Below are 26,868 nucleotides of genomic sequence, written 5' to 3' on the forward strand. Positions count from 1 at the left end.
AGGAGAACATCTATAGTGTCTGTGACTGAACTGACAAAACAGACAAAATCAAGAGGATGTGTGATAAATGCCTTGGACGTTGTGTAAATGACAAGTGTTCAGGAATTGGGAGGAAGAGATTTTTTTAATGTTTATTTCTTTCAGAGAGAGAGAGAGAGAGAGAATATGAATCTCAAGCAGGTTCCACAACATCATCCCAGAGCCCTATGTGGGGCTTGAAGTCACAGACTGCAAAATCATGACCTGAGACAAAATCAAGAGTCAGACACTTAGCTGACTGAGCCACCCAGGTGCCCTGAAAGGAAGAGATCATTTTAAACTGAGAGGATTATGGCCAGTTTCACGAAGACGGTGAGATGTGAGGTGGTCAGTTAAAGATGACCAGCATTTCCACGGGCACTTTTGGGAAGAGAAAAGAGTTGGAAAAGCATTGAACCAAGTCTAAAGGCAGAGAAAAACACAAGGGGCAATGGTAAATAAGCTAACTTGGAGTTAAGGCACTGAGTGGGTAGAGTGAACAACAGAAGGGCCTTGGATGGTTTTACTTTGTCCTGCAAATGACAGGAAGTCAACAAAGGTTTTCCGTGAAACAGTGACATGTAACAAAGCTGAAGTTCCTCGACCAATTCAAAGAGTGGGCCTGCTTCTTTCTCCCCGAATGTTCTTATATCACAGAAAATAAAATTTTATAATAAATATAACGTGGCTGCCCAACTGAATATTCCTTGGATAAGTAATTCTAGCCATCATGAAGTGAGTAGGTCAGAAGCCACCACTCTAAGCAATGTTCAAGAGTAACTGAGCCAAAGAGTTAAAATCCCAAATACAAGGGAGAGGTCTTGTGAATCAACGAGGAAGACAAATACTAAGAATAAAAAACAAGGCAAAGGACACGGCCATGTAATTCACAAGAGAAATAGTTTAAATTCCTTTATCTCCATAATTATTAGTATAATGGAAATTAAATACTGCGAAATTATTTGTCTATTAATTTGGCAAAGGCTATAGATTCATAAAACCCATTTTTTTGGTGAAGGGATAGAGTTACAGTCACTCTCATATGCTGTTGGTAGGGACCTTTTCTGGAGGGAAGTTCAGCAATTCAGCTTCCAGGAATTTATCCTACAGAGACATCCCAACAAGTACCAAGGACACAAGTACAAGGCTATTCACTGCAGCAGCATCCTACTGGTGAAACACTGGGAACAGTCCAAACATTTATCAATGGAGCACTAGATAAATGAATCATGGCATGTCGGTATAATGAAATTATGGCGTATGTTTACGTATCTGTAAAGAATGAAATGACCCTTTTATAGTCATTTAGAGGTTACATGCCAGACAAACTGTAAACTCATGATGGCTGACATCACGGTGACTTCCTTCACTACTTTACAACGAGGGTCTACTGCCTACCTCAAACTAGCCACTCGATTCTTGTGGAATAAATGGGGACTCAGTTATGTAAAAAAGTTACAAAGCCTTATATTACATAGCACGATCCCATATTTCTTTCATTGTAATACACACACACACACACACACACACACACACACACACACCCCTCTATTGTTAACAATGGTTGTTACTAGAGAGTATGAAAGGGACAGGATGCTTTCCTTTTTACTTTATACCTCATTTGCACCTTTATAAATTTTAACTTTAAGAGTGGTTCTGAGGGGCAACTGGGCGGCGCAGTCCGTTAAGCGTCTGCCTCTTGATTTCAGCTCAGGACACGGTCTCACGATTGTGAGATGGAGCCCCTCGCTGGGTTCTGTGCTGGGGGTGGAGCCTGCTTGGAATTCTCTCTCTCTCTCTCTCTCTCTCTCTCTCTCTCTCTCTCTCTCTCCCCCCCTCTCTTCCCTCCCCTGCATTCGCTCGTGCTCTCTCACTCTCTCAAAAAATAAAACTTAAAAAAAAAACAAAAAAAAATTATTTTTTTTTTTGGAAGAAAAAGATGACCTAAAAGAATTATGTACAATCTTCTCCCTGTGGCACTGGACGCAAAAACATCTTCTGTAATGTCACCCAGGAAAGACGAAGTTGGATGGGAACGAGTGATAGATAGGTGGCTAGGGAGAGCAGTGAAAGCAAGTCAAAGGAAAGACGGTGCTGGGTGTGGTCTGTTTTGCAACCCTTGGTGTACAGGCCTAAGATTACCTTCTGTTGAAGCTTATAGAAGCCGTGCATTTTTTGTTTTTATTAGTTAATTTATTTATTTTTATTTTTTTATTCTGTAAGTTTATTTATTTATTTAAGTAATCTCTATACCTGACGCAGGGTTCCAGCTCATGAGCCCCGAGATCAACAGTCCCGTGCTCTTCCGACTGAGCCAGCCAGGCACCCCAAGCCGTGTGTTTTTTTTAAAAAGTAATTTGGCAGCAGGCAGGGGTAAAAGTGTTACAGCCACCATTTACAGAGCACTCACTATGTACCAGGCCCTCTGGCAAACGCTCTGCCAATTTTTAATCCTGATAACAAACTAAGAGGTTCAAATGCTGCTGAACACATTCCACCCAAGAGAAAACAGGGACTTTGAGACTGGAGAGTTACACCAGGTGGGTCAGGCTCCAAGGTCCTCGAGCTACTCTCCGGAGGCGCTCAAGGAACGGGCTGACGGGCAGGACAGAGGCCATTCACACAACAGTCCAGCTGCGTGGTATCCAGGAAGCGGTCAGGACACACACTCCGTGCTGTCTGAACCAGCTGGCATCTTAACCACCCGGCTATGTTAACACACGTGGTAGAAACAGTGAAATCACGGCCCCAAACGATCCGCGGATTCCAACTTAGTTGCACTGTTTCTAACTAATAAGGCTCAGATATTTCTTTTTACTCTGGCAGCATGGTTCACGTGAACCTGTTAGTTCTACCAAAGCCACATATTAACACTTAGAAGACATGAAGTAAGAATTTATTTACGTTCATGATTCTGTGAAACATATAGCAAAGGTCTTCGAATACAGGTAATTCACATAGGTAAAATACAAGACTGTAGGTTAAGAGCAGCTCCCATATGCCTCTGGTAGTATAACCAACGTCTTGCCTTCATTCAGCAAGAGAGAAAATGTTCATAACTCACTGCCTGGAAAGAGACGATCCTTCTCGTTATAACTTGAAATGCTGACCCTCTGCTCTCCTGCACAGAAAACTTCTAGAAGAATACTATACAGAGGTGCAAATCTCCCCTAACCGAGCTGTTTATTTGCATATCTACATCTTGGATCAGCTAAGTATGAACTTGATTAAGTACTCGCTGTATTACATTTCTTCAGCCATTTAAAAATTTTAAATATTCCAAGTTAAGGGCGCCTGGGTGGCTCAGGCGGTTGAGTGTCCGACTCTTGATTTCGGCTCAGGTCACGATCTCATGGTTTGTGGGATCGAGCCCCATGTCAGGGATTGGGATTCTCTCTCTCTCTCTCTCTCTCTCTCTCTCTCTGCCCCTCCCCTGCTCGTGCTCTCTCTCTCAAAATAAATACATTTAAAAATATATTCCAAGTTAAATATACATGCCATTGTACGGTTTCATCTTCAATGTAAATAGTGTTACTGACAACGAAGAATGGGTCACATTCACAGCACCTTTTTCTTCCAAGGATTTCAGGGAACTCCGATAACTCTGGGTCCAAAAGCACTTAGAGACTGGCAGTCTTTCCTGAGTCAGACTAAAGACAACTCTCTAGGGGTAAGACAAACGCAGCTTAGGTCAATGGGTTCCAAACTTTTTTGACCATAGTTCACAGCAAGAAATATATTTTTCATGATGATTTCACGCACACACACACACACACACACATACACGTATACTACATATATAACTAAAAAGTTTCACGAATTTATCCTTCCTGCATGCAATGCATTCTGACATTTTCTTTTCCACTCTGTCTTTGTTATTATTATTATTACCACTATTGCTCATGCGGGTGACAATCTGCTAAATTGATCTCCTGACCCATTTACAGGTCACAACCACTGGTGTGAAAAGCACTGCCTTAAATGTCTAACGTTTTCAGGATGCTGCCCGAACAGCCTTCTCACTCCCCACACACCTTCTGGATCCCCCGATCCTCTCTCCTGGCCCCAGTGACCATCTGTATGTGAGGACTCCAGCCCTGATCCCACTTCAGGGCTCCAGACCCACATACCCAATAGCCCCACTTGTGCATTTCAAAAGCAACCTTAGTATCATGTCCCCAAACTGTATTTAATGATGACCATCCCTGAGCCTTACTAACAGCATCCACCCTGCCGTACAAGCCAGAAAGTTGGGGCTCCTCTCTCTCCTCGCCCTCCCAAAGCCAGTTAATCATAGAGTCCTGATTATTGTGACTTCCAAATCACTTCTGAACCCTCTCATTTCTCTCCACACCCACCGCCCGCCCCCCGCTTCCATTATCACTTGATGGGGCTACTGCCAAAAGCCTCCAGTGTTGAGCCCCTCCCTCCAAACCCTCTTCACCCCGAAGCCAGGGCGATCTCCAAACACACAAACCTCATCACGTGACACAGCTCAGTGGAATGCCAACCACCTCCGATGCAGCCCGGCTCTGCATCTGGCCTTCCTTGCCCATTTCTCCACCTTAGCCCTTGCCATGTTCCCTACCCCCCCCCCCCGACCCCCCTTATTCTAAACTGGTGGCTCTTGGGTGTGGCTGCATGCACATTAGACAACTTTCTCAAAGGACCAGTGCCCAGGCCTCACTTCAGGACAATTAAATACCAACCCAGCTGGTGGGTGTAATGGAAAGCCAGAGGCCCTCTGCTTTAGCTGGAAGGAAAGTCTGGAAGCACTCACTTCCTGGCCTTCATACCTCCTCAGCCCCATCTCCTACTGAAATGTCATCTCCTCAAGGATCATAGTCCCTAACCCCCCTGGGCCTGGTGAGGCCCCTCTTTATGTTCCCATAGAACCCTTCATCCCCCTGGTCGCTACCTCCTGAGCTTTAAAATCTCTTAGCCTAACCCTAATGGCTACTCGATAAAGACCTACAAAACAAATACAAGAATTCAGCAAATTCTAAGCATCAGTTATGCCAAGAAGTTGGGATAGGCTGAAGAAACACTACAGTTGAGGAAGGCTGAAAAAACACTACTGACAATGGGTAAGACGTAAACCAAATCTGTGACATCCTGGAAAGAGATTCTCGTTTCCATGGTGTAGGGCTGGCAAACAGAGGCAAACACTTGGTGCCTAAATTCAATCGTGCCTTCTTCTGAAAGCTTTCCCAAAGGCACATATCTCATCCTCGTCGTCTTCCTAGCTCATCAGAGATGATAGACAGCGACTCATTTTCCCCATTTAGCAAAGGATGAGAGTAAGTTGCTTGCCCACATGACCAAAGTAGACCAGAGGAAGACGAATCAGCTCTGGGCCCGTCTGTGTTGCTCAAGGCACCAGGCTCTCTCCTGTAGAGTGGTTAAGGCAAACACACCTGCAACAACTCCTTTCCAACCATATTTCACACAAGGCTTATTAAGGGACCCATTAAAGTCTTGCTAGTAATTGAAAAAATTATATATGTGCAATGAGAATGAGTTAACGTTAACAGAAGAACCTTAACTTTTGCATCTCCTGACTTTTTAACTTTTAGCTTGTACCTTAACCTTGCATTTTTGTGAGGTTCTTTACATTTTCCCTGGAGGTGTAAAGTCATATTTGAGATATAATTCCATTAGCCATACAAGCAACTTCAGAGGCTATTATGTGGCATCAACTTTTTCTGTAAAAATAAATTGTTAAGGATATTATTCCTGGAACAGAATAAATTCTTGGAATTACTGAGTAACTTATGTACCGTACCACTGTTCCAAGAACACATTACTTATTTTATCATGACAAAGTAAAGTTATTAATCTTCCGGCTTCCATTTCAACAATGAGAAATGCCGTGAGATGTACAGACACCTGCATTACATTTCAGTTCAACTTTATATCATCCATAAACATCTCTGTGTTGGACACCTCATCCAAACAAATGCTCACAGAACACTCCATGTACCATTCGATTTTATGAAACTATAAAAGTTCCTTGCTGTTAATTACAGAGACAAATGTCTCATCACACATTTGGTTACCAGATCGCATAATTAGTTTTCCCCATTAACCTTTCAGATATAAAATTTGATTTCTGAGTAAAAAAAACATTGTAAAACCCTTGCAGTTCAAATGGTATAGTATATTTGTACGTGCTTGAAAAAAAATGCAAAACTAAGAAAACAATTTTATGGATTCTTATTTACTAGGATACTCATTGTCTGCAATGCTGAAAGGAAATCTGTCTAAACTTCTTAATGATTTTAAAATATATGATCGAGTATGCATGTAAGAAGCTGTCCTTTGCATAGAAAGGAGGCTCAGGAACCTGGCCGTGAATGGATGTGCTCGCTCTGGGTATGGCGATGTGGCTGGCTGGGTCCACCCCAACCCCTCGTTTCTGCCCCCCTTCACAAGGGCATCTGGGAGACAGCTGGGGAGGGAAGGGCGTCCAGCCTATAGCAATGCAATCGTTTTTCTCGGCTCAAAGCTAACTGACCCCACAACTGTGGACTGCAGAAGACGATGCTCTAACTCACATGTGTAGGGGGCATTTCTGATGGTCACAATGGCTGGGGGGGGGGGGTTGCTCCTGACATCCATGTACATTTGTCCCACCCACACTCAGACCTCTTGTAACATGTGGGACAGTCCTGCACAAGAAGACGTTCTCCCCTCAACAGACTGTCCCGCTCACATCAGATGATAACTACACTTTTAACATGTTCCAAACAGGGGACTCTTTCCTTTATTCAGAAACAGTTGTTGTGAAATCTACTCCGTGTCAGGTACCGGGCACCAGGAACACGGTGGATGGAGCCTTGCCTGCAGGAATTCAAAATGAGACTTGAGCAATGAAGGCTCAAACAGCCCGGGTGGCAGACACTGTTCCCGGCAGAGCCCAGCAGGGCAGACGCCAGGCCCATGTGCGGCCGTATCCAGAGATGCCCGCACAGTGCGGTGTTATATGCAAGGCCCTGGAGGCCAGGGGCTAGAATACACACAAAGGCACAGTGGTGCGTCCTCTTTCGGGGTTAAACTTGAAGAGGGGGACCTGCCATTAACCTAATAAAAAAGAAAAAAAAAAACAAATGAAAAATATAGCTTCGATAGCCAGTGCTGACAAATTTTACGCCTGGTATGTGAGGTCCAGTTAGGTACGAAGAAGGATGTGTAAATTTTCACCCTTTGAAGCCAGGGCAGGACTTAGAGGTAAAAGAGTTGGGTAATAAAGTTTCAAAATGGCTGATTCCACCACTTTATTTATTTCTTTAAAAATGTTTTTTTAGTGTTTATTTTTAAGAGAGAGAGAGACAGAGCATGAGTGGGAGAGGGGCAGAGAGAGAGGGAGACACAGAATCTGAAGCAGGCTCCAGGCTCTGAGCTGTCAGCACAGAGCCCGACGTGGGGCTCAAACTCAGAGACTGCAAGATCATGACCTGAGCCGAAGTCGGACACTCAACCGAGTGAGCCACCCAGGCGCCCCCACTTTATTTTGAATTTCAAGTGGACATCTTATTCACTCCCTGAGCATGTACTTATGTGACCATCGTGGGGCTGGGCAGTGGGGACACGGAGATGATTCTCAGGGAGTTTACACCCCAGTGCGGGGAGAGAGAGAGAGAGAGAAGAGAAGAGAAGAGAAGAGAAGAGAAGAGAAGAGAAGAGAGACAAGCAAACTGGCTTTGCTGTGATAGCACCCAGCCCTGGATGCTGTGGAAGGAGAGGTGAGGGGAATCAGGGAAGGATGCCTGGAGGAAGCTGCATCAACTTGGGAGTCTTCAGGGATAAGAGAGAGCCACGGACAGAAGAGGGAGGATGGTTCAAGTGTGAAATTCCAAGCAGAGGAGGTGGTATGTGCAGCCACCCGGGTGACAAAGTGCCTAGCCTCAAAGGCAAGGACAGAATCCTGCTGCACGGACGAAAGTGGTGTGGCATGGCCGAAGCCTGGGAGGTGGAAGGAAAGCCTCAGCTGCGAGCCCAAGGAGGCAGGTGGCAGTTCGTGCAAAGTCTCATCCATCAGGCCTAAGAGTCTCAGTCCTACCTAGGAAGCCACAGACGGTGAAGAGGTTCAGGCAGGCAGGCCCTGGAGCCGCACGGGGCCCCTGGGCGAATCCCTGCCGGCGTGGGCGTCTGCTCCCTCCTGGCCCACCACCCCCTGCTTCTGCACACACATTCCAGTCTAGGTGGCGTTCTCTCCAGTAATCTGTGACTTGTAAGAATAACAGAGTTGCTTTGTAAATGTCCTAGGTCTATTTTTAACTTGGAGATGCAAAACACACTGTTCCAAAATCTTTATTTTATCTTATAGATAGCCATGTTATTCTCTTCCAAAAGTAAAAATCCATATTCCCATGGGAACCAGAGAGGCTAAATTGTTAATACGTCTCCTTAGAGTCTGTCCTTCGTGGAGGGTTTTTTGTTTTGTGTTTTTCTTTTTTTTTTTAATGATTTGGTCACGATCAGAGTAGGAACAGCAAACCATCAAAACGTATCATGCATTTCGCTCACTCCTGAGCCACACCAAGTCTTGATGGGAAACGGAAAGAGGCAACTTTTTCTCAAGACACGGGCCTAGGGGAGCAGGCCCGGCTTGAGTGTTCCCTCATAGCGGCACAAGCCTGTTGCTGAATGCACAGTTTGCTATTTTTCTGAAACTTAGGTCGGTAAACTTGCTTCCCACGGAGCTGGACAACCAGACCTGCCAAAGTCAGTTGATAAACAGGTCAATACTATCTCAAGCGCCTCTAGAAAGCTGTGCCCACGTTACAGCACAATACCGAGCCAACAGAGCATATACTATTTTTCAGTTTTGGTTTTTAACATGTCGCTGGCTTTCCTAGGTGAGGTCCTCTCCTTTTTGGTCTTTTCTAGATGTGAAGGAAAACAAAAAGATTTCAAGTTCTATCTCACACATCAACATCAGAAGTCCCAAGTTTCCGTGCTGCTTTAATGTATGATAAAAGATTCTTCTGGTTAAATGAGGAATATTTTAGTTTGGCTCGCTAAATGTCTCCAAAATCTCAACAGTGTGGTGTGAGTATATATATTTTAAAGTTTACTTATTTCTTTTGAATAAATAAGAGAGAGAAAGAGGACATGAGCAAACATGAGCGGAGGAGGGGCAGAGAGAGGGAAAGAGAGAATCCCAAGCAGGCTCCCTGCTGTCAGCACAGAGCTCGACTCGGGGCTCAATCTCACAAACCATGAGATCACGACCCGAGCCGATATCAAGAGTCGGATGCTTAACCTACTCTTGGCGCCCCCACAGTGATATATTTTAAAGCAAGTCTTCAGAGTTCTGTACGACATTGTCCAACATACTCACACGTTTAGATACTTGAGTACCTGTCATCTGGGTTCCTACTATGAACACAACACCGTGCTGGGTGCTTCAAAGGATACAAAAAAGAATCCAGGTCACCCTTGCTCTGTCATCTTACAATTTACATGAGGAGAGACAGTGCGAATAAACAACCACAATTCAGTGTGGTAACTGTTCAGGTTTGGGGGCGACAGGGGTGTCTGCAGGTTGACCTGGAGCGCCATAAAGCTGGGTACAAAACAAGTATTAGGCAGTATGTGGCAAATGCTAGATGACATTATTTAGTGCTAAGGTGTTCAGAAGAACAGAACTTCTATTTCAGGAGAAGAGGATAATAAAAATAAGAATACAGCATTTTCTACTCTGAAAAAGTGTTTTATCATATAGGATTTCCAAGACGCTGAAGGGGAGCCTACTGGGGAAGTCAGGGCCAACATTCCTATTCAACTATGGAAGATAAAGAAAGCCTCTCAAGAGTTTCGTGCAAGGTGCTATTAACCGTTAGCCTGAGATTCAAACCAAGGTTTTCTGACTTCAAACCTGAGTTCTCTCTATTGTGCTATACGAACTGAGAAGGCCTCCAGGCCTAGGTAATGTTGGAATTGGGCTTCAGAAACCGATAGGCGATAGGCTGGTGATAGATGGGGTCTGGAAACGGGCTAACACGTGGGAGGGCCTGGAACGGAAGGGATGGTGAAGAGCCCACACACAGACAGGGAAAGGCGCCCCAGGAAGTTAATGCTAAGAGACCAGTCTGATGCAGGCCAATATTTTCAGTAGGAAGAAGAGGGAGAAAAGACTGGAAAGGTGAGCTAGAAGCTAGAAGCAGAGAGCGAACAGCAGAGGGAGGAGGCGAGGGGCCCCGGCTTTCTCAGAGACCACACCGCAGAGCAGAAATACCGCGGGAGCCGGGTCCACGGCCAAGCTCTCGTCTGCGAACTCTCTGACCTTGAGCAAACTGACATTTCCAAAGGCCTGTATTTTTCATTTAAAAATGGAAATAACAATACTTCTCCAGTTTGGGAAAGTGCCCAGCGTACAGCAGATGTTCAACCAACTTTACTTCCTTTCTTCCCAAGTGGGTCCCAGGCTCTGCCCACCCCTCCCTTCTACCGACGGTGCCCCCTCTCATGTCTTGAGCCCCACTCTGTCGGTGGGGGGGGGGGGGTTGGCGGGGAGAGGATGAGCAGTCACACACTAAGATGAGCCCGTGTGGGCAGAACGGCACAGGTAGGCAGGACCGCAGGCAGCCCCCACGTGGTGAGAGAGGGCAGAGCTGGACATCAGGAACCCGGGTTTTAAAGCACGCTCAACTACTAACTACGGTATAACCTCGCGTGAGTCACTTTCACCTCCGAGCTCGGCTTCCTGTCTGAATGACGGATGGAACACCTGCCTCACACTGTGGTTGTGATGTTGGCTAAATGACCAATCCAAGAGTGTGACGGGCCTGACTGCAGACGCCTCCCGAACTTTAGGCAGCGAGTAGCATCGAAGCGGTCTACTGCTGCGCCTAGGGGTACAGAAGCACACTCACACGTGCGCTCATATTCAAGGGAGCCGTCGGTGGTCAAGAGCCTCAGAGGCTCTCTCGGCTTTGACTTTGCTTGGATTTGTGAAGCCGTTTGTGCACCTACAGGATAAGGATAAGCAGATCTACTTTTAGTGCTGTAGGAAGCCTTAGAAACCACTTTTACGTGGTGGCAAGGGCACCCTAAAAGCTGTGCGGAGTCCCGCAGACGTGGGGCATGTTGCATGGCGCCCTGCCATTACACGCCAAGTTCTTAGCATAGTGCCCTGCACGCAGCAGCCTCTCCAAAAATGACACCTGCTGTTATCGGCTCTATTTCTAACCCCAAGAAACACTCAGGTCTGCTGGGCCCTTCATTTTATTTGAGGTTGTTTCTCACTCATGCAACTCTAGCCACAGATGAGGTGAAAACATCGGGGCCCCCCTCCCTGTTGGAAAGAAACAGGACCCGGGTGGGACCCAGGCCGCCCCCCCCCCCATTTCACACATGCACCTGCTCACTTCTCCAGGGAGGAGACTTCCATTGTCGTTAGAGGCTAACTCCCTAACCTGGAAAAGTGGGTAGGGATTGTTCGAGTGTGTCACCTTTGAAAAGACTGGGGACCCTGGTGGGGGCAGCTGTCATCAACAAAGTCACTGAAAAAAAGATTTAAAAATTCAGAGATCTCAGGGGCACCTGGGTGGCTCGGTTGGTTAAGTGTCTGACTTGATTTTGGCTCAGGTCATGATCTCACAGTTCATGAGTTTGAGCCCCGTGTCGGGCTCTGTGCTGTGAGCTTGGAATTCTCTGTCCCTCTCTCTCTGCCCCTCCCCTGCTTGCTCACTCTCTCTCTCTCAAAATAAATAAAATAAACATTTTAAAAATTCAGAGATCTTGACCGTGCTCATCTGGCATGGCTACTATACCCTGTGGTTCATCTTCTGAAAGCTGTATAACTTAGTGTCAAAAGGAACAACAACAACAACAAAAAACAAACAAAAAAAAAAAAACAAAGAACCAGAGAGGACCAAGAGGGCCAGGGCCTGACCCCATAATTGGAGCTCAATAAATATTTGTTGAATGAATAAATGAAAGAGAGTGAACACCTGAAAAACAGACATGTTTCAAATTTATATATTATAATGGTAAATCCAAAAGAAAATCCAATGTAGAAAAAGAGATTTCATTAAATGTTTCCTTTAAAGCTATGAGTAATAAACTCACTGTCTCATTAAAATACTTGCCAAAAGTGCTTTGCTACCAGCTAAGGTCTCCTGATAATCCTTGAATTGTCTGGCCCAACACGACAGAGGGAAAAGATCTTTGGACAGAAGACGTGGGTTTCTGCCAGGTTCCACTATTTATGAGCAAGTCACTTCACTCTGAGCCTCAGTTCCCTCCTCTAGGTAATGGGAGTAGGAACATGTGCCCCAGTGACCTCACAGGACTACTGTAAAAACCACAGGATGACAGATGTGAAAACACTTTTCAAACTACATGTGTGACCTTCACTTAACGTCTGGGTCTTGTGACACTTAGCCCCTTCTTCACCTCCCCTCTGCCTATCCAAATCTTCCCCAAGTTCAAGGTCCAGCCCTTCCAGAGCTCTCCACTTGACCTTGCGTTTGATCCGTCCCTTCCAACGCCGCTTTTGCTCGTTGCCCTAACGGATCACATCTGCCAATGAATCATCGTTCACACGGAGAGGCATGCGGTGGGGTGTTTCCAGCACATGGAGACGTGCGCTGGGATCCCGGCTATGGCACTTGCTACTTGAGAGGCCTCTGGCAGGCTATCAAACACCTAAGTCTCATGTACAAAACAGGGATGATAACGACTCTGGCAGATTTGCTGTGAGAAGTAAATGAGAAAATTCATGTGAGGTACTCAACACAATACTGGTGCACGCACAAAGTGTCCAAACTGTTATTATTGAATACTGCTCCTTGATGGTGTTCTCAATTTGTCCTATCTCCCCAAATGTCTTGGTCCTATCCATTTCCCACCCCTGTTCCAGAAAAGTGCTGAGTACACAGTATTTTCTTAAAAAAGACATCTGTTGGACTGATTAAAACGAGTTGCTGTTCCTCTCCAAACAGGTGCTCAAATTTTTATTGTAGGCCCACCGCAGCCAGCTGGGCCACATCAATGTCCACAGGGCAAAATACCCTCGTCTGGCCCTATTATCACATTGACACTGTGTGTGTGAGTCGCAAAGCACTCAGCCAAGCCATTCACACCAGTGAGCTACCCTGCCTCACTCGTGGGCTTCCTTAGTCAACAGCCTGAATATATTCCAAGGAAATAGATTTCATGTGGGAACTCTGCCAAAACTTGGAGCGCTCCCCTTCCCGGAGATATGAACTTTAATCTTATAGGTGCAGATAGCCCTAGGGATTATACCTACGTCTGAACACAGAAAATCCTACACAGCATCTCGGGGCCACGTTTTAGGACTGCATTATAGGTGAAACAGTTCTTCTGGTGTCCTGCTAACAAAGTCCCTTGGGCGTCAGAAACTTCACACAGAAATCTGCACCCTAGCGAGTAGTGTTATGGGAAGACTCTAGCAATTTACAAAAACAAACATGATGTAAAGCTATGTTTTGAGAAGAGTACCTACAAACTCCTAATGCCTATGTCTTATAACATCCTCAACAACCAAATTCTTAAGTTCATAAGCTGTCGGTAACTATTTCCAATCGCTCTCATTTGCTTTTCCACTTTTTAAAAAAAAAAAAATGGACCCAGAAATCACAAAATAAAATTGGTCTTTGGGAACCATATCACACTTTTCCCAGGATGAGCGAAAGATTGAGAAGTCACCCAGGTACACGTTTCCACTGTTCAAACTTTTGTCTCTTGATGTCTGAGGCCTTCTTGCCTAGTAACTTGGAAAGCTGATCCCCACCCTGGGCTTTCGCTGATGTTCTCTTATCTTCCTGGACTCGAGCTGGGAAAAATGAAAGCAGCGATGTCTGCCCCCTTCAAGAGTGTACAGTTTACCGAATTCTGACCACTCGCATCTTCCTCCTCTTCATCCCCCACTTTCTCACACCCAGAATTACTGTTTTCCAAATACACAGCACAAAGGGGGAAAAAGGCCTGCTTTGTTGGACGTTAACTGAACCAAGGACATGATGTTACATTTTGACGATAAATGTAAATTTTCTACTAATAGGCAAATTCCTCATTTCAAATGGCTAAGTCGAGTGGTACTTAGATACAGAATTCCAACTAATAAGGTTAGGGAATGGAAAGTACAGAATTCCAACTCATTAAGTTTAAGGAACTAAAGAGAGTACAATCCAAGAATATTCTCCTTCTGGGTCATGGCATTTCACTTGACTATTAACTTTTTGGTTTTTAGTCCTCTTAACAGTAAACAGGTGGTGAGTGTAGTTTTTGGCCTCAGTAATATTCTCCCCTAGGATGGAAAGATCTATGCGCCTTCAGTGGTTGCATATGTAAGACGTGCTGATACTCCCCTCCGATTTTACCTCCATCAAGTATCCATCTGATTTCTCAGTCCTTTGGCAACCCACCCTTTCTCTTCCTCAAAGCAAAAAAAGAGAGATCTCAGTGACAGAATACTACGCCATCTGGCTTTCACGTTGTTCGGCTTTTCAGTACCCCTCACACTGGGTCTGAACAGCAATCCTACTTCCTTCTGCTCTCAATTCTCACCAGAGGTCTGGCAAGTCTGGCCTCGGCTTTTCATCACTCTCGCCCCGACGGTCTCCCATTTTCTGCTCCCTTCTTGTGCGGCACCCGCTCTCAACCTACTTCTGGGGTGGTGAAGGTGTTTGCGATGGGCAAGGCTGAAGCCACAAGCCACCATTTGCTCTCCGCTCTTACTTAAGGGGGACTGCAACTCTTAGTGGCAAAATCTGAAGTTGTTTAATTTTTGGTTCGTGGTCTGCAACTGACAAGCTGCACATGCCAGGTCCTTCACGTATGGTATCTGTAGCAAACGCTGCACTTGGAAAGAGTGGCAATGTTTTGGACTCCCTGCTCATTCACCAGGCGGCCACCCTCGTCCGATGGGTCTCACAGGCGCTGCTTTGGCTCCGTTTGACCCTGAGGTGAGCTGGCAACGAGGATGGTAAAGACAAAGCATGGCTAGTCTCTCTGACCAAAAACATTGGTGTGAAATGCCCACAAATCCAGGAAGGGGAGAGCTGGAGCTATCAAGAGGTGGTTGGGCGGACAATCGCACTTTGATGTTCCTTACGCTTTTTTGACTGTAGATTTAATTTAATTTTGTCATGGCAGGATTAGCAACCAGGCCACAGAGGTGAAGGGACATTATAATAAGACAGCATATTAATCCTCTATCCCACCCAAGGCAGAAGCAAAACCAAACAAATAGCGGCTTCCTGGAAATTGAATTTCTGTTATCCAGATGTCAAAGATGTAATACCCCAATTACACAAACTATTGCCAGTGAAGCATGCCAGCGAATATGCAATGGAAATGGGGTGAGCACAGAGCGACAAAACTGCTCAGTCAGCATCTGGCTCTGGGAGTGAGCGATAATTAGCACTGTGTGTAGACACTAATAAACATTTATGTCTGAAATTACAACTTTTAGCAATGTTAATAAGGGATATATTGGCAATCTGTAAAATAAAAGGTCTTGAAAAGAATGTCATACATTAAGCAATGGCAGACATTTCCCGTTCTGGCACAATCTTTTTTTTTTTTTTTTTTTTCCCTTCCCCCTAATTGCAAATGGCCACACTGTTTTGCTGAGAAATTAATTGACATAGGAACCTACCTAAATAAATGGGTTGTGTTTCTTTGGCCTCCCCATTAACATCGTTGCTGAATTCTGAGATCTTATATACCTCATGGTGATAATCTGGGATGAGAAAACAACCAAAAATTACAATTCTAATGGCGAGCAAGATATGAATAAGCAATAAAGACGAGACTCTCGTTATAGAGAAGATGTATAATCTATACTTTAATTTATAAACATAATTTCCAAGAACTCAGTTAGTCACGGAATTCATAGTCTTTAGTAATCCCTAAAACTTTGCTTACTCTGAAAAAGTACGCAAACTTGACCTATTACTTTGACTTTAGAAAACGGCTTTGCTGATCACATAGTTTTCCCAGTAAATTTGGCCCACAGATGCCAATTACTAGGCCTCTTTTCTTTCAAATGACAAGCATGTTTATAAGGAAAAGAAAAACCTTGCCCAATCATAGGCCGGGAGGGCGGGGGTGATTCCAAAATTATCTCCACAACCCATTTCCATGAGTACAGTATATCAACAGCATGCTTTAGGGTAACCCGACACTCTGTTTTCTCAGTTTACCCAGAAAAATACCAGCCTTTAAGCAGCTTACAGGAAAGCACACACGAAAAAACTGATTTGTTATTTCAAACATAGTATAGCTTAGATAAGAAAGCAAGATTCTCATCTTTCACACAAGTGAATCTTTTGCATTCAGCTATGGCACTTTAATATGCAATAGTTTATTTTCTAAAAACGCACCTGCAGAGCAGAGAGAAGAATCAGACCCGTAATTTAAAGAAAGAAAAAAAAAAAAAGGAAAAAGAAAAACTTGCTTCGTCAGGCAAACTTTAAAATACAGTACTTTAAGAGCTTCTTTCTTTTCTACAGAGGCTCCTGTACTTGCCAATGGTCTATTTCTGAAAAGTAGGATCGTTTAGGTAAGAAAATAGAGGTTCCTTCTTAAAAGCTATTCCTTTTTGGTTTTGTTTTCTTTGGTGGCTTGAGACCTGACAGGACAAGGTCTACAAAACCACTCTCACTTTTCAGATAGACTAGTTAAGTTCCCTGAGGTCATAAATAAGGAAAGCAGCCTACCTTCCCGAATGAATCAATAGACCAACAGGCCGGTCACATATGGAGATTTTTAAAGTACAAATGACTGAGTAATCAACACGGAAACAGAGGGAAGAGCCAAATATTTTGAATACGTAAAACTATGTCAGGCCTCTTTCATGAAGCAGTATCCAAACTAAATCAGGGAAAACAGGTATGAGGCGATCTTCAAAATGTCTACAATCAAACCATTTTCAGGCTTGCCGAAAACAGGCTTTATTGAATCTACATCATAGGTAGCTCAGCTTAGCTTGAAAAGCTCTATTACTTGGAATTGCCCTCTAATGTTCATCAGCTCACATGTGACTTCCCCAGGTTGGTCGCCTTGCTCTCTCTACTCTGATGCCAGTGCTCTCTCTACTCTGATGCCAGTGCTAGATAAAACAACAGAGGAAAAAAGGGACACGTTCTGTGGTTTGCTTTTGACCTCAAGTTGATTCAAAGAAGATTATTTAAGCAAGGTGGTTCTCAACTCAATATCGGGACCCGGGACGTTAGGACGAAAAAAGTCACCTGCCTCTAATTTAAGGTGACACAATGCATTTGGATAGACATATTTTTATGTCCGCTCTTAAGTTCTCAGCGTTTTTTTAAAAAGTCCTATCAGGAAAATGAAGGCTCTGACAAGTAACCGAACATAGACAAGACGGTTCAACTTTCCCCTTGCCCCATAAAACATTCCTAAGCCCGAAGACCGTGATGTACACCTGTTAAATCGTCAGGAACCGGCTGGATATATATATATATATATTTTTTTAAGGATACTTTTCTGACCGATAAGTGATCTATTCCAAAACACCTTTCCAACCCAAATAACGTCTCTAGAAAAGACGCTGGAGGTCAGCAATTCTCATTTTGGGCTCGTGCACCTCATGAGCTTCTTTCTGGTTCTTAACAGAACCACCACCTTTTTTGCTTCTGTTTGGGGGGGAAGAAAGCAAACCCACAACCATTGGTCGGGATTCGTGTGTGCACGGCCTGACGGAGCGGCAGCTCTCCCCCACCCCCCAACCTAGCCACAGGAGTGGAATACCAAAGAAGGCTCTCGGCTCCCCAAGTGTCATTGTTTGCTAATTTCCTGATGTGCCCTCCGACTTGTTTACGCTGAATAGCATCCTGCCTCCCCCCGCACAACTTTGCCCGCCGCGCGGCGTGTGCGGCCGCGGCCCCCCCTCCACCGCGGGAGGGGACTCGGGGGTCCCGGAAGCCCGGACCCCTGGAGTGGGACGCGCGGCCGCGGCGCGGGGCGGCGGGCCGGGCGCGGGGCTGTTTACGCGGCGCCAAGTCCTCCCTCCGCCGCCCGCACGCCCCCCGCCCGGCCCGGCGCGGCCCGCCGCTTACCTCGGCTCACCAGTTTGAAGCTCTGGGATTTCCTGCTCCTCTTCCTCTCGGAGAACTCCATGGTGCTGGCAGGAGGCAGGAGGCAGGGGCTGCGGCCGGGGGGCGGCCGGCGGGCGGAGGGAGCGGCGGCCGAGGCGGCGGCGGCGGCGGCGGCGCTGGCTCTTGTCACCCGGCAGCGGGAGCGCCAGGACCAAGGTCCGCGTCTTGAATCCGCAGGGGGAGGCAGAGGCAAGGGAAAAACCACCTCGAGCCCACTCGGGGGCTGCGGCTCGCGGGGTCGGCAGGAGGCGCTTTCCCGGGAGAAGTTGCCCCCGCCTGGCCGCCGCCGCCGCCCGGTCCCCTCAGCACGCCCCCCGACCCCTTCTCATTCCCGGGCTCTGTGCCTCGCGCAGCCGGAGCCGAACTTTCCGTTGGGGAGCGAGTTGGGGGCGGGGAGGGCGCGGCGCGGCGGGCCGGGTGCTGCCGGCGCCCTGCGCGCTGGCCGCGGGCCGGCCTGGGCGCTGCTCCGGACGCGGCGGCGGCGGCGGCGGCGGCGGCGGCGAGCGCGGCCCCGGGGACGCGGCGGGCGGGCCGAGGGCGGCGGCGGCGGCGGCAGCGGGGTGCGAGCCGGGTCGGGGCGCTGACCGCCCCCGCGGGAGGAGGGGCGCCGGGGAGGAGGCGGCGCCGCCGGGACCCCGGGGCCACCTGCTGGTGGAGCGCGGCCGCCGCCATCCCCGGGGGCCCCGGCCGCCGCCACCCACCGGCCTGGCCGCGCGGCGCCCCGAGGAGGAGCCGGAGGCCGCGGCGCAGCGCCCTCGGCCCGGCCGGCCGGCCTTCCCGCGGGGACGGCGGGCCCTGCCTGGCACGGGGGGTCGGGGGGTCGGGGCGCCGCTGTTCGGGGCCCGGCTCTCGGCCCCGAGCTCGTCTGCCTCTCGCCGCCGCCGCCCCCCCCCGGGGCCGAGCTTGCTGTACGTGGTGCGGGGTGTCGGGGACCCTCCGGCGAGCCCACTCCTTGCCTTGAGATCCAGGAGGTCGGAGAGCCACACTCATGGGCTCTATGCAAGTTTTAGGAAACACACACACACACACACACACACACACACACGGGCACACACACACACACACACACACACACACACACACACACACACACACAACTTACCCCTCTGCGCTCTGCAAGGAAACGAAGAGATCTGAGAATTTACCGGTGAGAAGAGTACAGGAGAGAGTGAGCTTCAATTCTTTACATCAGTACAAAGGGGTTTGTAGGAAGATCCGGAGTTATATTCAAGGAGACAACTTGGAATGTGGGGCTTGGAGAGGGTGGACGGAGTGAGGGGCGCAACGTCAGTGGGTGCTTGTGTCTCTGCTGACTCTTAGGCAAGGAATGGTCAAGGCAGGCGCAGGGGACTCTGCGACTTGGTGTAATCGTGCCAAAATAATCGACAGCAACAGAATGCTTTTATTACTTTTATATAATCTTCCCTGGGGAGCTAAGAGCACGCCATTTCTTTCTCACAACATCCTTAGGGTGGGAATGCAAGAGAATTTTACACCACGTGGGAATGGCCGTACAGGACTGCGAGCTGACGTCCTTGAAGGTGCCTCACCAAACTGATGGTTCCTAGACCTAAATAAAAAGAGAATAGAGAAATGGACGACCCATCCAGCACCGTGGCAAATTCAGATGGCCCCAAAAGAGTGGAGAGGAGTATGAGAAAAGGGTATGTTGGTAAATATGACAAGTTTCACCCTGGGGTCTCTCTCAGATAAGGAGACAGCCATCTGGGTCCACTCTTATTTAGCTGGGATACACAGAATAGGACAACTTGGAGGAAGGGAGAAATTGGAGGCAGCTAGCATACACACGCCAGGAAACAAAACCAAGGCACAAGGTCATTAATTAAATAGTGGAAGCAGGGCCTGGTACACATTCTGAGGTCTTAGGTGGTATGCATCAAGTGAGGCAGCTGGTTATACCTGGCCAGGTTCAAGGAGAAATGTTCATGCAGGTCACTAAAGTAAACTCTTAAACAGAAGTTCTTAACCTATTTTGGTCCCTGCCTCCTTGGAGATTATGTTCAAAGCTCAGGGTCCTTTTCCCAGAGAGTATGTGTAGGACAAACAAAATTTTGTGGAGTTTTCTTGGGGTACTTGGACCCATTGGAGCTCCAAAAGGTGGCAAAAGAGACTAAAGTGATAATAGGGATTAAATCAACTGTGCTATTTGGTTCTCTTCCATTTCCCCCCTCCTCTTTCTTTCTTTACAACAGGCAGTAGGAGCACCTGGGTGGCTGAGTCTGTTAAGTGTGTGACTTTGACTCAGGTCATGATCTCATGGGCTGTGGGTTCAAGCCCCACAGCAGGTTCTGTGCTGACAGCTAGGAGCCTGGAGCCTGCTTCCGATTCTATGTCTCCCTCTCTCTCTGCCCCTCCCCCACTCACACTTTGTCTCTCTCACTCTCAAAGATAGATAAACATTAAAAAAAAGTTAAAAGAAAACAGGCAGTAAACATCTGAAGATGTTTTGAATGTTTCTAAGGAAACAAGCACTCCATTTTGTTTCCTTTCTTTTTTGTGATGTCTATTATTATGTATAAATTATTAAAAAAATGTTTATGTTCATTTATATTTGAGAGAAAGAGAGCCAGAGTGCAAGCACAGAGTGAAGGAGACAGAGGATCTGAAGCAGGCTCCATGCTGTCAGTGCAGAGCCCGATGAGGGACTTGAGCCCGCGAACTGTGAGATCATGACCTGAGCTAAAGTCGAACACTTAAACAACTGAGCCACACAGGCACCCCTGTGAAGTCTAAATGTTAGTCCAAAAGCCACAAGGTTGTGTACTACACTGGTTGAGGAGCTTTTAGGATGCTTCCTGCCTTGGAGCATAAAATGAGATTTTATTATGCTCAAACTGTGGTGAGACCATTGAAAGTGCCACCAAGAAGCAAATCCCTAGGGGAGAGATGAACAACTTTGCATTTTTGGTTAGAATGGAAATATAAATTCCGTTTACTGAAGAAAATATTTTTAATCAAGGATGAAATTTTTTAAAGTAATAATGTTTTTAAATAACATTCATTTTCCTTGACCCCTTTCTCCTGGCTCAACAAAGATGGTCTGTGAGTGAGTGGTCTACAGAGGCCAGAGGTCAGACCTGTCCTGTTAACGTCTAGAGAAAATCAATACTTTTTTATTCTTATTCATCACAGGGTGCAAATCACCATGCTTTACATAGCAAAATGTATATAGGTAAAGATTAACGATGACATTTAATAAAAAAGATTGCTTTAAGCAGTAGGTCTCTGTGTTAGTTTGCTTGAGCTTCCATAACAAAATACAGTTGACTGTGAATCACAATTTATTTTCTCACTGTTCTGAAGATTACAAGTCCCAGATGAAGGTCTGGCAGGCTCGGTTCCTGGTGGGAGCTCTCTTCCTGGCTTGTACACGGCTGCCTTCTCACAGTGTCCTCCCTGTTGCAGAGAGAGAGAGAGAGAGAGAGAGAGAGAGAGAATTCTGATCTCTTCCTCTTCTTTTTTTTTTATGTTTATTTTTTTTGAGAGGAAGAGAGAGCGTGCAAGCAGGGGAGAAGCAGAGAGAGAGGGAGACAGAGAATCCCAGGCAGGCTCCACGCCACCAGCATGGAGCCGGACTCTGCCTCCAGCTCATGAACTGTGAGATCACGACCTGAGCCGAAATCCAGAGTTGATCACCCAACCAACTGAGCCGCCCGGGTGCCCCTCTTCTTCTTCTTATAAGGAGTCTAATCCCATCATCAGTACCCTGTCCTCATGACCTCTTCTAAACCTAATTACCTCCTCCCAAAGTCCTGCCCTCTAAGTACCATCATATTGGGGGGTAGGGCTTCGGCCTGTGAATTTGGGAGAACACAATTCAATTCATAGCAGTATCATTTTTGCTTGATTGAATATAGCTTTTGGGTTAGGGTATCCTGGAAAGTCATGTTGGAGATCTGTTAAGGTCCTTTCTCTGCCTCAACGGTACAAAGCCCCCAAACGTTTTAGAACTGCAGGTTTACGTATTATTTAAGGTTCACGGAAAACCAGTAAATGTTCTGTGACTTCATGGAGGTCAAACCTCATATAACCATCCTAAAACTCAGTTGATTATAAAGATTAAACATAGATTATAATCTTTGACAAAGACAGGTAGTTTGGCCGGAAAACATTTAAGCAATCTTAATCCTAATTCTTAAAACCCTTTCGAAAACTCTGTTTTGAGATGAAAATTTCCATCTTTCTTTAGATCCCTGCTGTCCAATAGAAATATAATGCAAGCCTTACATAGAATTTAAAGTTTTCTATAAGCCATATTAAAAATACTAAAAATAAACAGGTTAAATTCATTGTAATATATTTTCTTTAACCCAGTGCATTAAAAATAATACCATTTTGACATGTAATCAATATGAACATTAATGAGATATTTTACGTTCTTTGTTTGGTACAAAATTTTGAAAATGGTGTGTATATTATACTTGGAGGGCAGATCACTTCAAATAAGCCAAATTTCAAGTGCTCAATAGCCACATGTGGCTAGTGGCTACCTCACTGGACAGCTCTGATTTAGAGGAACTATGATTTGAACCATGCTATTTATATCCATACAGATGATTGCAACATTGTTTGTTTTATTAATAACTTTCAAAAAAGGAGATAAGCAGGATGGTATTATTGGATTTAAAACTTTATAAATCTTTGCTTGGAGTGTCTGGAATTGAAAATCCTGTCCTAGGTAGATTCTGGAATCTTTCAGGAAGCTTTAATAAAGATAAATATTGACTTTTCAATTTAATGACAATTCTCCATCAGAAAGGTCATGGAAAGAATGGGCAACCCTGCTTTGGTCCCAATTTATCAATTTGTTTTTGGCCTAACTCATAGTTCCTCTTTCATTTACTTTATGGGTTTTAGTTTTTACATTTTATTTTATTCTTTTACTTATTTATTTATTTATTTATTTATTTATTTATTTATTTATTTATTTATTTATTTTAGTGCTTTATTTTTGAGAGAGACAGAGAGACAGAGAGACAGAGAATCCAATGCAGGCTCCAGACTCTGAGCTGCCAGCACAGAGCCCGATGTGGGGCTTGAACTCATGAACCGCGAGATCATGACCTGAAGTCAGACGCTTAACCGACTGAGCCATCCAGGCACCCCTAGTTATTGTATTTTAAAGGAAAGGAAGAAGTATCTCTAAGAGATTACTTAAGTGAAAATGAGATCTTAGAACACTCCACGAATACTACCTTATATTTATATAGGACTTCTCTTATAGGAGTGCAAAGATATTTATACATTGTCTAATTCTCTGAATTGCTGTATGAGGCTGGTAGATACTGCTATTCCAATTTTGCAAATGAGGAAAATCCTAAGACTAATTTTTAGTGCAACTTGGGGATGGTATACTGGTTTTCTGACAATCTTGAATGTGGTGCATTAACCTTGCTACATTTCTGTCATTTCTTTAAAATAAATACTTAATGTTCTTTTTTTTTTTTTGAGATCTAACTTATATGCAGTAAAGAATATAAATCTGAAGCATACACCTCAATCAGTTTCTTTTATTTTGATATACATCCATGTAAATTCCCTGCCCCAGATTAAGATACAGAACATTTCCAGCCCACCAGCATGCTCCCTGTGGTCCCTCCCAGCAGATAACCCCTGCCCCCCGGGAAACCACAGTTCCAAAACCACAGCTCAATTTGTACCTGTTCTTGAACTTCATATAGATGGGATCGTAGTGTATGCTATCTTGGGTCAGGTTTCTTTTGGTCAACTTTACATCTGCGAGATTCATTCATATTGGGTGTAGTGGCAGTTCTGTCTTCCATTGCCGTGTATAAACCTACCAGAATATTTTTTACCCATTCTGTTAATGGATATTCTTGTACATTTTTTTTTCTTTTTTTAACTGAAGTATATTGACATGCAGTGTTCCATCAGTTTCCGGTGTACAGTATGATGATTTAACAGTTCTGTACATTACTCAGTGTGCGTAGGATAAGTGGGCTCTTAATCCCTTTTATCTGTTTCATCTTTTCCCCGACCCATCCCTCCTCTGACAGCCACCAATTTGTTCTGTTTTTAAGATTCTGTTCTTTTATTTGTCACTTTTCCCCCCTCTGTTTTGTTTTAAAATAGTTTTTTTTAAGCGTACTTATTTTGGGAGAGAGAGGGAGAGAGAGAATCCCAAGCAGGCTCCACGCTGTCAGCACAGAGCCTGACATGGAGCTTAATCCCATGACCTGTGAGATCATGACTTGAGTCTAAATCAAGAGTCCATGCTTAACCGGCTCAGCCACCCAGGTGCCCCTGTTTGTTTTGTTTTTTAAATTCCATATATGAGTGAAATTATATGCTATTTGTCTTTCTCTGACTGACTTATTTCACTTAGCATTATACCATCTAGATCCATCTATGTTATTGTAAATGGCAAGATCTCAATTTTTTATGGCCGAGTAATATTCCATTGTATATCTATACCACATCTTCTTTATCCTTTCGTCTGTGGATGGACACCTGGGTTGCCTCTGTATCTTGGCTGTTGTAAATGCTGCAATGAGCATAGGGGTGCATATGTCCTTTCAAATTATTACTTTCATTTTCTTTGGGTGAATACCCAGTAGTGGAATTACTGGATTATATGGTAATTCTATTTTTAATGTCCTGAGGAACCTCCATGCCATTTTCCACACTGCACCAATTTTCATTCCCACCAATGGTTCATAAGGGTTCCTTTTTTTCCACATCCTCGCCAATACTTGTTTTTCTTTCTTTCTTTCTTTCTTTCTTTCTTTCTTTCTTTCTTTCTTTCTTTCTTTCTTTCTTTCTTCTTCTTCTTCTTCTTCTTCTTCTTCTTCTTCTTCTTCTTCTTCTTCTTTGAGAGAGAGAGAGAGAGAAAGAGAAAGAGAGAATCTCAAGCAGACTCCATGTTCAGCATGAACCTGATGCGGGGCTCTGTCCCACAACCCTGGGATCATAACTGGAGCCAAAATCAAGAGTTGGGTGCTCAACCCACTGGGCCACCCAAGCGTCCCACTTCTGTTTTTGATTCTGACCATTCTGACCGGTGTTAAGTGATATCATGTTGTGGTTTTGATTTGCATTTCCCTGATGGTGAGTGATGATGAGCATCTTTTCATGTGTCTGTTGGCCATCTGGATGACTTGTTTGGAAAAATGTCTATTCAGTTCCTGTGTCCATTTTTAAATTGGATTATTACTATTATTATTACTATTATTATTATTATTTGGTGTTGAGTTGTATTAATTCTTCATGTATTTTGGATATTAACCCCTTATTAGATATATCATTTGCAGATATTTTCTCCCATTCAGTATGTTGCTGACCGTTTGATAGATGGTTTCCTTTGCTGTGCAAAAACCTTTTATTTTAGTATAGTACCAATAATTTAATTTTGCTTTTGTTTTCCTTGCCTGGGGAGATCTATCTAGAAAAACGTTGCTAAGGCCAATGCCAAAAAGATTACTGCCTATGTTTTCTTCTAGGAGTCTATGGTCTCAGGTCTCAATTTAGGTCTTTAATCCATTTTGAGTTTATTTTGCATATGGTACAAGAAAGTGGTCCAGTTTCAATCTTTTGTATGTAGCTGTCCAGTTTTCCCAACACCATTTTGTGCAGAGACTGTCTTTTCCTTGTTATATATTCTTCCTTCTTTGTCATAGATTAATTGACCATAAAAGCATGGGTTTGTTTCTGGGCTCTCTGTTCTGTTCTCTTGATCTATGTGTCTGTTTTTATGCCAGTACCTTACAGTTTTGATTATGACAGCTTTGTAGTATTTCTTAAAATCTGGGATTGTGATAACCCAGCTTTGTCCTTAAGATTGTTTTGGCCATTTGGAATCTTTTGTGGTTCCACACAAGTTTTAGTATTATTTGTTCTAATTCTGTGAAAAATGCTATTGGTATTTTGATAGGGATTGCATTGAATCTGTAGATTGCTTTGGGTAACATGGGCATTTGAACTATATTAATTCTTCCCATCCATGAGCATGGACTATCTTTCCATTTGTTTGTGTCGTCTGTAGTTTCTTTCATCAGTGTTTTGTAGTTTTCAAAATACAAATCTTTCCTCATTTTTCCTTCATTAAGTTTGTCCCTAGGTATTTTATTCTGTTTGATATAATTATAAATGGAATTATTTTCGTAATTTCTCTTTCTGCTTTGTTATTAGTGTATAGAAACACAACATATTTTTGTATATCGGTTTTGTATCCTGCAACTGTGGAATTTATTTATTGTTTTGAATAGTTTTTTGGTGGAGTCTTTAGGGTTTTATATGTACAGTATAACGTCATCTGCAAATAGTGCTGTTTAACTTCTTCTTTACCAATTCCGATGTCTTTTTATTTCTTTTTCTTGTTTAATTGCTGTGGTTAGGACTTCCAGTACTATGTCGAATAAAAGTGAAGGGAATGGACATTCTTGTTCTTGTTCTTTATCTTAAAGGTTTTAATGTTGAGTATGATGTTAGCTGTGAGTTTTTCAAATATGGCCTCAGCATAATGATTCAACGTTCCCTTGAAATCCACTTTTTTGAGCATTTTCATCATAAATGGATGTTGAATTTTGTCAAATTGCTTTTTCCACACCCATCATGATGATCATATGATTTTTGTCCTTCATTTTTTAAAATGTAGAATGTCAGGTTGATTGACTTACACGTACTTAACCATCCTTGCATCCCCAGAATAAATTCCACTTGAACATGGTGGATGATCCTCTTAAAGTATTGTTGAATGTAGTTTGGTAATATTTTG

General features: G+C 44.6%; 1 protein-coding gene across 10 annotated transcripts in view; it reads right to left on the bottom strand.

Annotated features, from left to right (window-relative positions):
- BEND7 (BEN domain containing 7) overlaps positions 1 to 18,569 on the bottom strand; it is an 82,858-nt gene extending 64,289 nt beyond the window's left edge. For 8 of the 10 annotated variants that reach the window (XM_045464707.1, XM_045464705.1, XM_045464704.1 and 5 more), the window contains exons 1-2: positions 18,075 to 18,182; positions 15,653 to 15,736 (exon numbers count right to left, since the gene is read on the bottom strand). In XM_045464707.1, the coding sequence (XP_045320663.1) occupies positions 15,653 to 15,736; positions 18,075 to 18,135 (145 nt within the window). In that variant the 5' untranslated portion in view covers positions 18,136 to 18,182. Of the gene's footprint in view, positions 1 to 15,652; positions 15,737 to 18,074 lie in introns of all 10 variants that reach the window. The other 2 variants (XM_045464708.1, XM_045464706.1) reach the window with 2 other exon arrangements.
- Between the last annotated feature and the right edge of the window lie 8,299 nt (positions 18,570 to 26,868).

This window comes from Leopardus geoffroyi, chromosome B4 (genome assembly GCF_018350155.1).
Source record: "Leopardus geoffroyi isolate Oge1 chromosome B4, O.geoffroyi_Oge1_pat1.0, whole genome shotgun sequence".
Lineage (NCBI taxonomy): Eukaryota > Metazoa > Chordata > Mammalia > Carnivora > Felidae > Leopardus > Leopardus geoffroyi.